This window comes from Procambarus clarkii, chromosome 15 (genome assembly GCF_040958095.1).
Source record: "Procambarus clarkii isolate CNS0578487 chromosome 15, FALCON_Pclarkii_2.0, whole genome shotgun sequence".
Lineage (NCBI taxonomy): Eukaryota > Metazoa > Arthropoda > Malacostraca > Decapoda > Cambaridae > Procambarus > Procambarus clarkii.
In genome coordinates this window covers 21,890,111-21,900,814 of record NC_091164.1, presented here as the reverse complement: position 1 = coordinate 21,900,814, position 10,704 = coordinate 21,890,111, and the positions used below count along the sequence as shown (strand labels likewise).

Sequence of the window (10,704 nt, the reverse complement as noted above, 5' to 3'; positions counted from 1 at the left end):
AGAGTCTGAATGATACAGAGTACACTTTAGAGTCTGAATGATATAGAGTACACTTTCGAGTCTGAATGATACAGAGTACACTTTCGAGTCTGAATGATACAGAGTACTCTTTAGAGTCTGAATGATACAGAGTACTCTTTAGAGTCTGAATGATACAGAGTACACTTTCGAGTCTGAATGATACAGAGTACTCTTTAGAGTCTGAATGATACAGAGTACACTTTAGAGTCTGAATGATACAGAGTACACTTTAGAGTCTGAATGATACAGAGTACACTTTAGAGTCTGAATGATACAGAGTACTCTTTAGAGTCTGAATGATACAGAGTACACTTTAGAGTCTGAATGATACAGAGTACACTTTAGAGTCTGAATGATATAGAGTACACTTTAGAGTCTGAATGATACAGAGTACTCTTTAGAGTCTGAATGATACAGAGTACACTTTAGAGTCTGAATGATACAGAGTACACTTTAGAGTCTGAATGATACAGAGTACACTTTAGAGTCTGAATGATACAGAGTACTCTTTAGAGTCTGAATGATACAGAGTACACTTTCGAGTCTGAATGATACAGAGTACACTTTAGAGTCTGAATGATACAGAGTACACTTTAGAGTCTGAATGATATAGAGTACTCTTTAGAGTCTGAATGATACAGAGTACACTTTAGAGTCTGAATGATACAGAGTACTCTTTAGAGTCTGAATGATACAGAGTACACTTTCGAGTCTGAATGATACAGAGCACTCTTTAGAGTCTGAATGATACAGAGTACACTTTAGAGTCTGAATGATACAGAGTACACTTTAGAGTCTGAATGATACAGAGTACACTTTAAGTCTCGATGATATAGAGTGCACATGAAGATTGTGTAGTGGTTCACATTAGCTTTTAAGAAAAAATAATTATAATATAAATGTTGCAGCAAGCTGTCTGTGGCTCGAGTTATTGGTCAAATAACTAATTAATGTTAAGTATTTATGTATAATTACGTTAGTTAATTTATGTAAGATAATTATGATTCGTAACACTCCAAGAACAGACATCGTTGTTGAAATGAAGTTCATAATATCAGGTCATATAAGTATACCTACGTAGTTAAATATGTTTTGGTTATATTCTTATATATCACCATTAACGTCAAAATTTTTGTCTGTATGTAGAAGAACTACCATTCTCCTGGTAATTTTAATATTATTTATTCTTATTTTTAATATTTTAATATTTTTATTCCTACTATTTATCATTTCAAACAAGTCACGTTTATAGTGAACTTTACCTAAAGGTGTTTGTCTTATAAAGAAAGTGAGGAAGCAAAAGATCCAATTATCTTGAAAATCAAGACACAAACACCAGAATATGAAATGACTGAAAGCTTGGGAATGAACTCCGTAGAGTATAAACTCTCCCGACACCCCGGGCAGTATGGACACCCCGGACAGTATGGACACCCCGGGCAGTATGGACACCCCGGACAGTATGGACACCCCGGACAGTATGGACACCCCGGGCAGTATGGACACTCCGGACAGTATGGACACCCCGGGCAGTATGGACACCCCGGACAGTATGGACACCCCGGGCAGTATGGACACTCCGGACAGTATGGACACCCCGGGTAGTATGGACACCCCGGGTAGTATGGACACCCCGGGCAGTATGGACACCCCGGGTAGTATGGACACCCCGGGCAGTATGGACACCCCGGACAGTATGGACACCCCGGACAGTATGGACACCCCGGGCAGTATGGACACCCCGGGCAGTATGGACACCCCGGGCAGTATGGACACCCCGGGCAGTATAGACACCCCGGGCAGTATGGACACCCCGGGCAGTATAGACACCCCGGGCAGTATGGACACCCCGGGCAGTATGGACACCCCGGGCAGTATGGACACCCCGGGCAGTATGGACACCCCGGGCAGTATGGACACCCCGGGCAGTATGGACACCCCGGACAGTATGGACACCCCGGACAGTATGGACACCCCGGGCAGTATGGACACCCCGGGCAGTATGGACACCCCGGACAGTATAGACACCCCGGACAGTATGGACACCCCGGGCAGTATGGACACCCCGGGCAGTATGGACACCCCGGACAGTATAGACACCCCGGACAGTATGGACACTCCGGACAGTATGGACACCCCGGGCAGTATGGACACCCCGGGCAGTATGGACACCCCGGGCAGTATGGACACCCTGGGCAGTATGGACACCCCGGGCAGTATGGACACCCCGGACAGTATGGACACCCCGGGCAGTATGGACACCCCGGGCAGTACGGACACTCCGGACAGTATGGACACCCCGGGCTGTACGGACACCCCGGGCAGTACGGACACTCCGGACAGTACGGACACGCCGGGCAGTACGGACACCCCGGGCAGTACGGACACTCCGGACAGTACGGACACCCCGGGCAGTATGGACACCCCGGGCAGTACGGACACTCCGGACAGTACGGGAAACATTTGCATTCCTAAGGTGTCCATATGAGACAACTTAGTGATGTTGAAACAATAATTATATTAAAATCTTTGTATTTCTAAGAAAGTGAAGATGACATGTAGCCAGTTCATGAGGAGCACCTCATATGATACCTGGGTGCACATGACAATCTATAATGCACATTTGTTCTATACTTTAACTCTGGAGCGCCGAGAAAACTAGAAATTAAATGAAACAAAATTATTTTTCTTGCTAAAAGTAAATATATTTTTAATGTTGGAATTGAGGCAATAACAGAACAAATGCTGCAAGCATGTGAGGATACAAGATTTTCCGTGGAGCCGTAATTAGTGAGAGAGAGAGAGAGAGAGAGAGAGAGAGAGAGAGAGAGAGAGAGAGGGAGTGGGGAAGGGGAGACTATTTCGCTCCCTCTAGCATCGCTGCTACACAAATAATCGCGTTTATTATGCTTTCTTCTCTCAACAAACTTATTTACATTGCTCTGAGGAATGACTCGGCGTATTTGTGTTGTTGAAACGATGCTTCTTTTTGTGTTAGTGAGAGAAGAACGGGAAGAGTTTTTATACATATTTTATATTTCAGTACATTAAATCTGTATTAAATATTGCAGTTCGTTATTTTACCTGGATTGAACATGTGCCTATATATATATATATAAATATATATATATATATATAAATATATATATATATATATATATATATATATATATATATATATATATATATATATATATATATATATATATATATATATATATATATATATACAGACCACGGAGGAAGAATTGAAACAGGAATTTCCTTAAGTACTTTCGTATATTAATATGTTGTTGTTGTTGAGTTAGGGGCGACGACGATCGTGGGATTGGATGCGCCCCGGCGTACCCGTGAAGGGTGAATCACGAAGCCAGGAAAGGCGAAACGCCAAGCCAAAACGCGAAACGAGTGACGCCAAGCACTTGAAACTAATATGCCACACGGCAAAGAAACGCACAAAGGGAGAAGCAGAAGCACATAATATAAGAGGGCAAACAAACAGCCAGAGGGGAACACAGCATGTCATAGAGCAATTGCACAGGAAATCAGTGTACATACTTGCCTGGGAACCTGGCCCACGGGAACCGTACATTGAACTCTTCCCAGAGCACCCATCGCCAAGGGTCCCGTCCATCCACCGGGGACGCCATAACATCCGGAACCGGGGCAACAAACACCTGCAAACTGGGGACCCAGATGGTAGTACTCATTATATATATAATATATATATATATATATATATATATATATATATATATATATATATATATGAATGAAAACTCACACCCCAGAAGTGACTCGAACCCATACTCCCAGAAGCAACGCAACTGGTAACTACAGGGCGCCTTAATCCGCTTGACCATCACGGCCGTCAAAAGGAAGTGATAGCCGAGGCTATTTGAGCCACTTCCCCGACGGCAACTCGGATGGTAATCTTGGGCATAGCATTTCACCAAATCACCTCATTCTTTGGGGCACACGTGAGGAACACAAATGCGAACAAGCCTGAATGGTCCCCAGGACTATATGCGAATGAAAACTCACACCCCAGAAGTGACTCGAACCCATACTCCCAGAAGCAACGCAACTGGTAACTACAGGGCGCCTTAATCCGCTTGACCATCACGGCCGTCAAAAGGAAGTGATAGCCGAGGCTATTTGAGCCACTTCCCCGACGGCAACTCGGATGGTAATCTTGGGCATAGCATTTCACCAAATCACCTCATTCTTTGGGGCACACGTGAGGAACACAAATGCGAACAAGCCTGAATGGTCCCCAGGACTATATGCGAATGAAAACTCACACCCCAGAAGTGACTCGAACCCATACTCCCAGAAGCAACGCAACTGGTAACTACAGGGCGCCTTAATCCGCTTGACCATCACGGCCGTCAAAAGGAAGTGATAGCCGAGGCTATTTGAGCCACTTCCCCGACGGCAACTCGGATGGTAATCTTGGGCATAGCATTTCACCAAATCACCTCATTCTTTGGGGCACACGTGAGGAACACAAATGCGAACAAGCCTGAATGGTCCCCAGGACTATATGCGAATGAAAACTCACACCCCAGAAGTGACTCGAACCCATACTCCCAGAAGCAACGCAACTGGTAACTACAGGGCGCCTTAATCCGCTTGACCATCACGGCCGTCAAAAGGAAGTGATAGCCGAGGCTATTTGAGCCACTTCCCCGACGGCAACTCGGATGGTAATCTTGGGCATAGCATTTCACCAAATCACCTCATTCTTTGGGGCACACGTGAGGAACACAAATGCGAACAAGCCTGAATGGTCCCCAGGACTATATGCGAATGAAAACTCACACCCCAGAAGTGACTCGAACCCATACTCCCAGAAGCAACGCAACTGGTAACTACAGGGCGCCTTAATCCGCTTGACCATCACGGCCGTCAAAAGGAAGTGATAGCCGAGGCTATTTGAGCCACTTCCCCGACGGCAACTCGGATGGTAATCTTGGGCATAGCATTTCACCAAATCACCTCATTCTTTGGGGCACACGTGAGGAACACAAATGCGAACAAGCCTGAATGGTCCCCAGGACTATATGCGAATGAAAACTCACACCCCAGAAGTGACTCGAACCCATACTCCCAGAAGCAACGCAACTGGTAACTACAGGGCGCCTTAATCCGCTTGACCATCACGGCCGTCAAAAGGAAGTGATAGCCGAGGCTATTTGAGCCACTTCCCCGACGGCAACTCGGATGGTAATCTTGGGCATATTGGGCATAATCTTGGGGGTGTGAGTTTTCATTCGCATATAGTCCTGGGGACCATTCAGGCTTGTTCGCATTTGTGTTCCTCACGTGTGCCCCAAAGAATGAGGTGATTTGGTGAAATGCTATGCCCAAGATTACCATCCGAGTTGCCGTCGGGGAAGTGGCTCAAATAGCCTCGGCTATCACTTCCTTTTGACGGCCGTGATGGTCAAGCGGATTAAGGCGCCCTGTAGTTACCAGTTGCGTTGCTTCTGGGAGTATGGGTTCGAGTCACTTCTGGGGTGTGAGTTTTCATTCGCATATAGTCCTGGGGACCATTCAGGCTTGTTCGCATTTGTGTTCCTCACGTGTGCCCCAAAGAATGAGGTGATTTGGTGAAATGCTATGCCCAAGATTACCATCCGAGTTGCCGTCGGGGAAGTGGCTCAAATAGCCTCGGCTATCACTTCCTTTTGACGGCCGTGATGGTCAAGCGGATTAAGGCGCCCTGTAGTTACCAGTTGCGTTGCTTCTGGGAGTATGGGTTCGAGTCACTTCTGGGGTGTGAGTTTTCATTCGCATATAGTCCTGGGGACCATTCAGGCTTGTTCGCATTTGTGTTCCTCACGTGTGCCCCAAAGAATGAGGTGATTTGGTGAAATGCTATGCCCAAGATTACCATCCGAGTTGCCGTCGGGGAAGTGGCTCAAATAGCCTCGGCTATCACTTCCTTTTGACGGCCGTGATGGTCAAGCGGATTAAGGCGCCCTGTAGTTACCAGTTGCGTTGCTTCTGGGAGTATGGGTTCGAGTCACTTCTGGGGTGTGAGTTTTCATTCGCATATAGTCCTGGGGACCATTCAGGCTTGTTCGCATTTGTGTTCCTCACGTGTGCCCCAAAGAATGAGGTGATTTGGTGAAATGCTATGCCCAAGATTACCATCCGAGTTGCCGTCGGGGAAGTGGCTCAAATAGCCTCGGCTATCACTTCCTTTTGACGGCCGTGATGGTCAAGCGGATTAAGGCGCCCTGTAGTTACCAGTTGCGTTGCTTCTGGGAGTATGGGTTCGAGTCACTTCTGGGGTGTGAGTTTTCATTCGCATATAGTCCTGGGGACCATTCAGGCTTGTTCGCATTTGTGTTCCTCACGTGTGCCCCAAAGAATGAGGTGATTTGGTGAAATGCTATGCCCAAGATTACCATCCGAGTTGCCGTCGGGGAAGTGGCTCAAATAGCCTCGGCTATCACTTCCTTTTGACGGCCGTGATGGTCAAGCGGATTAAGGCGCCCTGTAGTTACCAGTTGCGTTGCTTCTGGGAGTATGGGTTCGAGTCACTTCTGGGGTGTGAGTTTTCATTCGCATATAGTCCTGGGGACCATTCAGGCTTGTTCGCATTTGTGTTCCTCACGTGTGCCCCAAAGAATGAGGTGATTTGGTGAAATGCTATGCCCAAGATTACCATCCGAGTTGCCGTCGGGGAAGTGGCTCAAATAGCCTCGGCTATCACTTCCTTTTGACGGCCGTGATGGTCAAGCGGATTAAGGCGCCCTGTAGTTACCAGTTGCGTTGCTTCTGGGAGTATGGGTTCGAGTCACTTCTGGGGTGTGAGTTTTCATTCGCATATAGTCCTGGGGACCATTCAGGCTTGTTCGCATTTGTGTTCCTCACGTGTGCCCCAAAGAATGAGGTGATTTGGTGAAATGCTATGCCCAAGATTACCATCCGAGTTGCCGTCGGGGAAGTGGCTCAAATAGCCTCGGCTATCACTTCCTTTTGACGGCCGTGATGGTCAAGCGGATTAAGGCGCCCTGTAGTTACCAGTTGCGTTGCTTCTGGGAGTATGGGTTCGAGTCACTTCTGGGGTGTGAGTTTTCATTCGCATATAGTCCTGGGGACCATTCAGGCTTGTTCGCATTTGTGTTCCTCACGTGTGCCCCAAAGAATGAGGTGATTTGGTGAAATGCTATGCCCAAGATTACCATCCGAGTTGCCGTCGGGGAAGTGGCTCAAATAGCCTCGGCTATCACTTCCTTTTGACGGCCGTGATGGTCAAGCGGATTAAGGCGCCCTGTAGTTACCAGTTGCGTTGCTTCTGGGAGTATGGGTTCGAGTCACTTCTGGGGTGTGAGTTTTCATTCGCATATAGTCCTGGGGACCATTCAGGCTTGTTCGCATATATATATATATATATATATATATATATATATATATATATATATATATATATATATATATATATATATATATATATATATATATATCGCCAGCCCACCCAGCTACCCGCTCCCGGCGGCTGACCCGACGACCATCGTCCACCCCACGACCACCGTCACCCCACGCAACCCTACGCCCACCGCCACCCCACGCCCACCGCCAGCCCACGCCCACACACGCCACACGCCCTACGGCTCCCTCACCAGGAAAGGGTGGAAGGACACATGTGGTGGGGTCAAGAGACTGGGTCACCAGTGTGCCAATAAGTGCTTGAAAAAGATAAGTTGAGTCCAGTCCTGTGGTGACTGGACCATTGTGAGTATCGTGTTGAGAGCACCACACCCAGTGAGCCAGGACACATTCACCAGTGTTTAGTGACAAAAAGGAAATTATCCAAGTGTTACGTGCCACATCAACCCTCCCCTCACCCCCTGAGTGTAGTGCCTCCCCCCACCCCCTGAGTGTAGTGCCCCCCCCCACCCCCTGAGTGTAGTGCCCCCCCCCCCACCCCCTGAGTGTAGTGTCTCCCGCTCGACCACTCCACCTGTGTAGTGTCTCCCCCCCCTCCCCCCCCCCCTCCGTGTGGTGCAGTGTCTTCCGCTCCCCCGCCCCCACCTCTCACGATCAGGTGGTCGCGCCTTCCCTCCCCGGCCCCCCTCCCAGACAGGGCCAGCGCAGCCTCCCAACCCCCACCCACCACCTCCACGAGCCCACCCACCCCAGACATCTGCCCAGACATGACGCATAGTATAGGGGACAACCTCGTCCCCCCCAGCCAGGAGGGAGAGACAAATACTCCAGTGCAAGGTGACATTCACTTTACCTAAGGGGATGGCAGAAGAAGCCGCTACCAGCCAGCTCACCCCTCCCGAAGCCAATCAAAGGAGAGGCACATGCAGTGGTTGTGGGAACATCGTCAGCATCAACTCTGTCTCCAGAGTCATACGCCAGCATGGTGACTGTCCTGGGTCAGGGAGGCCTCCCGTGGGAGGAGGCAGCACTCAGGAGCCTGTTGCACCAGTACAAATCGCAACAGATTACATTGCAACAGACGACCTGCTAGAGGCAATTAAAGCAACGTCAACCAGGACACTCACCCACATCCCAAAGGCCTCTCGCCCTTTTGCTGCAGGGAAATACACGGACCTCATCGCAAAAGTCAACAGAGGGTCAAATAACCTTGTTGCACCTGATACCATCAAAGCCTGGCACAATCTGTTACTTTTTGGCAATGCATGCTTAGTTGTACCAGACAGAGGAGGCAAGACACTGGCCTCATCCGTCAATAAAGCAATTAGGGATTTTCCGAGGGCTGACAACCTAGTCCGCCTCCCCAAACACACCAAACACCGCCGAGGCAGACCAAGTACGACAATCAGCGACAACAGAAAATTAGGTACCCAAGTCAGCAAGAAAATTGAAGAGGGCAATACAGTCGGGGCACTCAGGTTAATCACAAGTGAGGACAAAATTTTGCCCAGAGCACCACAGCCCAAGCACTGAGAGAAAAACACCCCGTCAGGGCCGTAGGTGGACCTCCCCCACAGGTCAGGCTCGCCCCTAATCAGGAACCTCTCGTCCTCCGGGAGTCAGAGGTTTATAAAGCTATCGTTTCATTTCCCCCGGGCTCCTCAGGAGGCTACACAGGGGTAAGACCTCAACATTTGAAGGAAATGGTGAACCCTGTTCTTGGCCCAGCTGCAGAAGCGCTCCTGACAGAAATCACAACGTTTGTCAACAACTGCCTCGCCGGGTTAATCCCTGATGAAATCAAACCATTCTTCTTTGGTGCTTCCCTATGTGCCCTCAAAAAGAAGGGGGGAGGGATCAGACCCATCGCCGTTGGTAATACCCTTCGCCGCCTAGTTGCAAGGGCTGCTGTCAGAAGTATCCGAACGGAAGCAGCCACCATGCTGCAACCCAACCAGCTGGGGTTTGGAGTCCCCCAAGGCTGTGAAGCAGCGGCTCATGCTGCACGAGCCTACATTAGCTCTCTTACTGAAGACCAGGCAGTAGTAAAATTAGATTTTAAAAACGCTTTCAACTCGGTCAAAAGGGAAGCAATCCTCACTGCAGTCCAGGAACATTGCCCAAGCATTCTCCCGTTTGTGTCAGCAGGCTACAGCAAAGACTCAACCCTCCTGTTTGGCAAACATGAAGTCACCTCAGCAGAGGGAATTCAACAGGGTGACCCACTTGCACCGTTCCTCTTTTGCATAGCGGTTCGAGAAATTACAACCAGACTGTCCAGCGAGCTCAACATCTGGTTCCTGGATGATGGCACTCTGGCAGGCACACAAGATTCCCTGCTAGAAGACTTACAGCTGGTGAAGACACGGGGGGAGTCCATGGGTCTCGTTCTTAGCCCCTCCAAGTGCGAAATTATTGCATCTAGTGAAGTAATCATTAGAGCAGTGAAATCAGTTCTACCAGAAGCCTCAGTCGTTAAACCTACCGACAGCACACTACTCGGAGCACCTCTGGGCCACAATGCCATTGCTGCAGTCCTTGACGAAAAGTTTAGAGACCTAAAGAGGATGGAAGAGAGAATTGGGGACTTGGACTCCCACGATGCCCTCTACCTTCTCACAAAGTGCCTTACCCTGCCCAGGCTAACATACTTCTTAAGGTGTGCACCAACTTTTGGCAACCCACTTCTAAATCAATATGATGAGCTCCTCAGGTCAATATTCAGGAAGGCGCTCAACCTAGATTTAGATGACAGTCAGTGGAACCAAGCAACACTACCAGTGAGATTTGGAGGGATAGGCATACGAAAGGCAACTGAGGTAGCACTTCCAGCATTCTTATCCTCATGTACAGCAGCCAACGAATTGGTAGGGCAGATCCTACCAGAGCGTATGAGAGAGACAGCGGGAACTCATGATCAAACGTTCATCGAAGCAGCCAGACAATGGGACACCATTGCACACCCTCAACCCCGACCACAAGTCCCAAAAGACCACAAGCAGGCCCACTGGGATAGCCCCATAATGGAAAAGACTGTCACAGCAATGATTGACAACGCTGATGCTGAAAACAAAGCCCGCCTCCTAGCGGTAACAGCACCCCACGCCGGGGATTTTTTATTTGCTGTGCCCAATGCAGCCCTGGGAACTCGCCTCAGTCATGACGCTCTCCGCATTGGAGTTGCCCTTCGCCTTGCCGCCCCCATCCTCACCGAACATAGGTGCATCTGCGGAACTGCGATGGCAGACCAATATGGTCGTCATGGTCTGGTATGTCGTA

At 48.8% G+C, this 10,704-nt stretch overlaps 1 protein-coding gene across 1 annotated transcript; it reads left to right on the top strand.

The window, feature by feature from the left end:
• Positions 1-1,429: 1,429 nt before the first annotated feature.
• On the top strand, positions 1,430-2,509 carry LOC123759213 (dentin sialophosphoprotein-like). The gene has a single exon (XM_045744096.2). It carries the CDS (start codon positions 1,430-1,432, stop codon positions 2,507-2,509), a length of 1,080 nt encoding a protein of 359 aa, XP_045600052.2.
• The last annotated feature ends 8,195 nt before the right edge of the window (positions 2,510-10,704 follow it).

Excerpts from the sequence above, each read along its gene's own strand:
- LOC123759213 (XM_045744096.2), top strand. The coding sequence starts at position 1,430 with ATGGACACCCCGGACAGTATGGACACCCCGGGCAGTATGGACACCCCG.